At 40.9% G+C, this 6,000-nt stretch overlaps 1 protein-coding gene across 3 annotated transcripts in view; it reads left to right on the top strand.

Moving 5' to 3' along the window:
• Positions 1–769: 769 nt before the first annotated feature.
• Positions 770–6,000, top strand: part of RASGRP1 (RAS guanyl releasing protein 1) — a 76,988-nt gene continuing 71,757 nt past the window's right edge. For all 3 annotated transcript variants that reach the window (XR_003999990.1, XM_030559396.1, XM_030559394.1), the window contains exons 1-2: positions 770–1,013; positions 3,914–4,095. Coding sequence is in view for 2 of the 3 variants with exons in the window: in XM_030559396.1 (XP_030415256.1) it covers positions 982–1,013; positions 3,914–4,095 (214 nt within the window). In the remaining variant the exon portion in view is untranslated. The remainder of the gene's footprint in view (positions 1,014–3,913; positions 4,096–6,000) is intronic.

Below are 6,000 nucleotides of genomic sequence, written 5' to 3'. Positions count from 1 at the left end.
GGATCTGGCATTTCTTCTGCCATTTCCCTCTCCCTAGCTCTGCTTTTTGCTTACCTTGACTTGTAGAAGGGGAACTCTTTGTTTTTTCCTTGCCTGTAAGCTCCAGGCACATCTACTGTGTTATATAAATAACTAGAAGAACTCTTAGTATATAGAGAGATCTCTTAACAGATAGATCTGAAAACACCTGACAGAAGTGGCCAGGCATCTTTATCCCTATTCTACACGTGAGAAAGCTGAGGTGCAGGGAGGCCAGGGTATGCTATCAATTGCTAGGAGGACTAGAGGGTCTGAATGCGTTTATAATACAGGTGGCTGGGAAAGGATTTGGGTGTGTGTGTGTGTGTGTAGAATCAGCAAAAATTAACAGGATTTAGTTTGCAGTGAATAAGTTCTTTGAAGTTTTTTTGGGATGTTGTTAAAATCCTGAACATTTTCGGAACCAGTTTTTGGCTGCCATAGTGACCAAAATTCTGGAGAAAGGAAAAAAAAGATAAGCCATTTAAAAAAACAAAACCCGCAAACGAACCAAACCAAAAACTGTGTTCCACTGAAAATGGAAAATGAGTTTCTCCGGTTAGCATGAAACTCCGCTGGGCTTTGAAGCCCTCTCGGCCCGCCAGGGTAAGCAACTGCATTGCAGACAGAGCCCTGCCCTGGAACATGCTGCTGCCATGAACCCGCGCGAGCAGGAGTCTGCTGCGGTTCCATACCTGTTAAGCGCGGCGGCTTCGGAGAAGAGCAGCTGATCACTTCCTTCTGGCGATAAGATCTGCGCCCTCATTTGTCACAACTGGCGCCGGCTGCCGCTGCACCGCTCGCAACTGCTTCTCTAGAGAAGCTGCTCAGCGGGTGGAAACAGAGCGAGTGGGGAGGAGGAAGCGATGCAATGCAATGCCCGGGGCTGCTCCCCAGAAACTTCGCTGCTCCTGGTGACCCCGCTCGCCATGTGATCCCGGCAGGGCTGAGGCTGGCTCCGAGATGGGAACCTTAGGGAAGAGGAAAGAGAACCCGTAAGCGAGCCGGGACTTTGCTTCGGGACCCCTCTCCAGGCGGGAGCTCCCTGGCGGCGCTAGGGGATGAAGAGGCGGCAGATGCGGGCGGGAGGGAATGCGGGGCAAATGAACTGGCCGGAGCTGTTCCCGAGACCCCCCTCCCAGACGCGCACTGAAAGGCAGAGTTAGAGGCGCCCGGACCCGCTCCTGGTTCCGGAGAGCCCGCGCTGGGCTCGAGCCTGGGCGGCTTGGCCAGAGCTGCCTTGCTGCCGCGCTTGCAGGGAGGCTGGGATGAAGTGACCTGCAAGGGGAAGCAGTGCCCTGAAGCTTGAAATCCAGGCTGCTGCAATAGCGTGTCTAAAGCCCATCGCTTTGCTACCCAATTACCCCGGGGGAAAGAGGGGAGGGAAATGGGGGCGTAAAAAGAGCCTATTTCCCCATCTTGATTGTAACTTTCCCAGCGGGAGCTGGGCTTTTGTCTTGTTTTGAAAAGCGGGGTGGATTGAGAATACCTGAAAGTTGTAATAAATGGGGTGGCCTAGCAGGAATGCTGCTGGAGTGATCTTGCCTCCCCTGTGGTTGCTGTTGCAGGAATGTCCGAGCCTGTGGATCTCTTATTCTGTCTGAAAAATCTCCTCACCTGTCGCTTTGGGGTAACGTGCTTGAGTCTATAGTGTGGTGTATGAGAAGTCATCGCTTTGGTGCTAGTCCTCTCACATGGGGACACCACCTAGTGTTGGGTGCTAGCCCACAAGCTGACATTCATTACTTCGTGATTTCTTTTTCCCTTCAAAAGTTTGCAGTGGAAATCCAGGATGGGAAAAAAAGAAGTGTTCACTTCCACTCCCCTTACATGCTGACTAACTGCTGTAAGTGGAGATATTTTTAATTAATTGATGAATTCAGCTAATGTCATTGATTAGTTACCCTCTGTACCCTGCTTTGGAAGCAGAAAGTGCCATGCTGTAAGATCTGTGGGGTGGGGACTGACTTTATTTTGTGCACTGTTCAGTTCTGAGTGCATTCTGGCCCAAGCCAAAATAATACACCTACTACTTGTAACTTTTGTTTCACTGCCACTATAATGCTGTGGCAGCCTGGCTCGAATGGGAGTTGGAAGGGAATCGACAAAGGGCATATTGTAAGCTGATCGGTTCCTTCCTGTTAGACCCATAAAATGAGACCATGAGGTCACACAATAAAGCTAAGGGAAGGAACATTTAGACAAAATAGGAGACAGGCTGATACTGCTGTGTGAAGAATTCTGACTTCAACAGGAATGGATGGGGGTGTTTAGCATCTCTATCAGCAGCACCATCATACACTAGCTTTGTATTTCTGGTGATTTGGCTTCAAGCGTGGTCATACGTGACATGTGAAATGAGTGTCATGAACTGCACAGCACTCTAATGGCAGAGAAATTGCAGATAAGGATTGAGATTCATTTCTGAAGCTATGGCGTGAGGGCTCTATTCTCTTTGTTAGGCATGTATAACTCCCCTTGGAGCACAGACCCTAGAGTCAGAGATGCCTGATGTCTACTTTCAGCTCTGACACTAAAAACACTCCCCCTGTAGCTTGTCTTCCTTATCAGTAATATACAGAGAGTGGGTTTACACCAGAAACAATTTAACTCTAAAAATCTACCTTACAGGGCCTTGGCTAGATTTCATTAATTAATATCTTAAGTGCTTTGGTTATGAAAAACTGTATTGAATAAGTATTTTATATTTGCGCCTGAACCTACAGGGGTTAAAACATGAGTTTCACTGCAGGGTTCAAACTGTGCATGAAGGAGATCTGCACTTCTGCTTACTGTACCAAGTTTTGTTCCAGGCAATGCCATCTGTGCCTTACTTCTACCATCAGTAAAATTCACCCCACTTATGATTTTTAATGTTCTCTCTTAGAAGATGTTTCAGTGGCGTGCAACTTACATACCTAAAAACAGCTAACCGTTTTATTGAACAGAGCGGTTATCACTGACTGGGAACGATCAGGCCATATTTTCAAAGGCATTTCAAAATGGTGCCTGCAGCTTTGCAAATGCAAATTTGAGCACACATTTTATCTATGATTTTTGTGCCTTCTCAATCGCTTATGTTTGCAGGAAAATTGTAATTTGTGTGTAAAAATAAGGTAAACTCAAATGTTGTTTGTAAACACAGAAGCTTTTTGTACATACAAAACCTTTAGGTGTGAAAAATACACATCTAAAAATAGGCACTTGCAGAATTATGGGTGCAGTTTTAGTGGCTGCTTTGGAAAGTCTGACCAATAAGGTTGTTGTTAACAGTCATTAGTAACTTAGCAAGAAAAATTCAGTATAAGTGGACATTTATGGGAGCAGTTATAGAAACAAAAACATGTAACTAAAATATTCCACTGTAAAATCATGCTGATATTTCAGGCATGAGCTTTATCATTATTTTTTAACAGTTTTTTTTTTAATGTCTTCCAGAATTGTTCAGGGTTTGACTAAGGGCTTAAATCCATTCACTTTCATCATAGTACCCAAATGTAAATATCCATAGGCTGGATAGTCATTACTAGGGCATTTTCCCAGTGTTATAATGTACATTGTTTGATTTTAGATTGTGTCAGATTATATGAATGCCTGTTGCTTTGCTTGGGAATTATGTTTACATTAAGATTGAAATATATAGATTTTAAAAAATGAAGAGCTCTATAACCATGCTCTAAAGAGGCATATTTTCGGGGTGAAATATATTTTATAAAGAGGGGTTTCTTTGGTGCATTTGCCAAGTGGGAGGGTTATGTTTTTCACCAACCCAAATCCAGGGAGCTAATTGCCTTTTCAATCTCTCCTCCTTTTCCAACCCACAGTGGAGGCTTGTATGAAATTTGCCACTGCCTTGCTCTCATTGTACTCACTTGACTGTTGTCCTTTCCTTTAGGAAACCTGCACAAGGATGCAGCACTGCCCCTAAAACAGCACTTGAACTGAAGCAGATCAGTTCTTGTGCCTCCCATTCAAATCCTGCCCAGATTACTGAGTTCAGAATAATGATGCCTTTGGGACACTTAGCCAAAGGCGCCAGCCTGGAGAACCTCATTGAAACCTGCCTTCAGTCTTTTGGTGAGTGTCCTGATTTGAAACAATCATGTGTAAATGTTTTCAGACTTTTGTACAATAGCAGTTTAGGTAACTTGTGAAATGTTAAGATATAGTAAAGCATTTTATTATATATATATATATATAGATATATATATAGATATAGATATAGATATATCTATCTATAGATCTATAGATATGTAATGTGATGAGAGTTTAAAATGATAACTTTTATTCTTTTCTGGGAAGATACTCCTAATCAGTACAGTAAAGTTACCAGGCATTTGAAGTGAAGTGATTTTCATTTCATTTTTTGTTACTCCATGCACAGAACGGAAACATTCTTTGCACATGGATGGATGTTTAACAAGGAAACGTTGGAAAATGGAGAATGCAATATTCTCAAACTGTGTAAATGTGTTTTATATTGTCTAGTCAGAAATTAGAAGAGTTGTTTTGTGGGCTAGGTGCAGTAAAGTAGGAATGCTTGTTACTTAGTCAGAAGAGATACTTAAAACAAAAAAATCAGCTTTTAAGGAGAAAATTCAAGTGAAAAGCCCAATCGTATACTTTTTGGCTTATGAATTATTCATGATTTGTTACTTTCAGCAGCAAAATATCTACATTGAAGAGCACCATGTGAGATGTATAACTCATGCAAAAAAGAAAAAAGATGCTTTCTATTTTCATTAGCAAACACTATTTTCGATATTTTATAGAATCAAATGGAGGGCTTCAAAGCCTTAATAAAGATAGAAATCTAAGTTTTCAAATCACTTCTTTTTTTAAATGATGTATTTCTTTCACTATATAGTACTATTTTCTTTTATTACTGCCAATATTACAGACTTCCATGCTATGTGCTGGATATTTCAGTCCCTAGCAGCAGTTTGTGGCATCCCATTTATCTGTAGAGTTCACCTTTTTAATAGCTGTAAACAAACATGAAAACTGCAGATTTTGCAAATGGAGATTAAGCTGAGTATGACATGGATTTTTCTAAATGTCCAACAAGCTACTTGTTGTCAATTGCAAAAAATAGGCAGAGCAGTGGAAGTTGTATTTGTGCATATACATAGGGTGAGTTGCAGTCCGATGGGTTTCTTTTCAGTGAAGGATTTGTAGGAGTTAAAGACTTAGTATTGATATGGTGCTTTATCTCTTCAAAGCACTGTACAAACCATGACTAATCCTTGCAACACCTCAGTGAGGAAAGCATGCATTGTTACTTACTGATTATAAAGAATTTGCAAGGAAAGACATACATATCTGCAGAAGAAGAGAACCAACAATCCTTTTTCCTCCATCTAGTTTTATTGAATTTTACTACATAAGAAAATCCATTAAACCACTAAAAAGCCTTCACTCTTACCCAAATGTTAGTAGTTTGAGGTTTTTTTGCATCTCTCTTCAGGCAAAATGAGCCAGACTAAGTGCTAAAGTAAGCCTATATACACGTTGTATTTGTTTTAGCTCATTAACCAATCTTCTCAATTTGTACCTGTATTTTTATAAAAGAAAAAGGATTATGCATTTTATATTAAAAGCTAGCAGAATGGTTGCAGTGACTTATTTCAAATAATGTAGGTGAAATCCTGACCCCATTGACATCAATGTGGTGTTTGCCATGGACTTTAATGAGGCCAGGATTTCATCCAGTATTCCTATTTCTTTAGTCAATATATATTTTTTGTGTCAATTATATTTGAATCCTTTGAAATGAAGAATAATAATGCATATGTAACCATAAGATTTATGGAAGAGCTTGTTTGAGAGAACTCTGTTGTATTGTAGATATCTACATATTCTTATATAAGCCAAAGGCACTTCACAGTCTCTTCCATTCAGTGAGCTTATACAAATAGGCTTCCTATATAGCTTGTTTTGTTTTCCTTGAAACTGTGCAAATTCTTAAAATATCTTGGGACT

The sequence above is a fragment of the Gopherus evgoodei genome, chromosome 4 (genome assembly GCF_007399415.2).
Source record: "Gopherus evgoodei ecotype Sinaloan lineage chromosome 4, rGopEvg1_v1.p, whole genome shotgun sequence".
Lineage (NCBI taxonomy): Eukaryota > Metazoa > Chordata > Testudines > Testudinidae > Gopherus > Gopherus evgoodei.
Note: the sequence above shows the minus strand (reverse complement) of the source record. Positions and strands in the feature narration are given on the sequence as shown.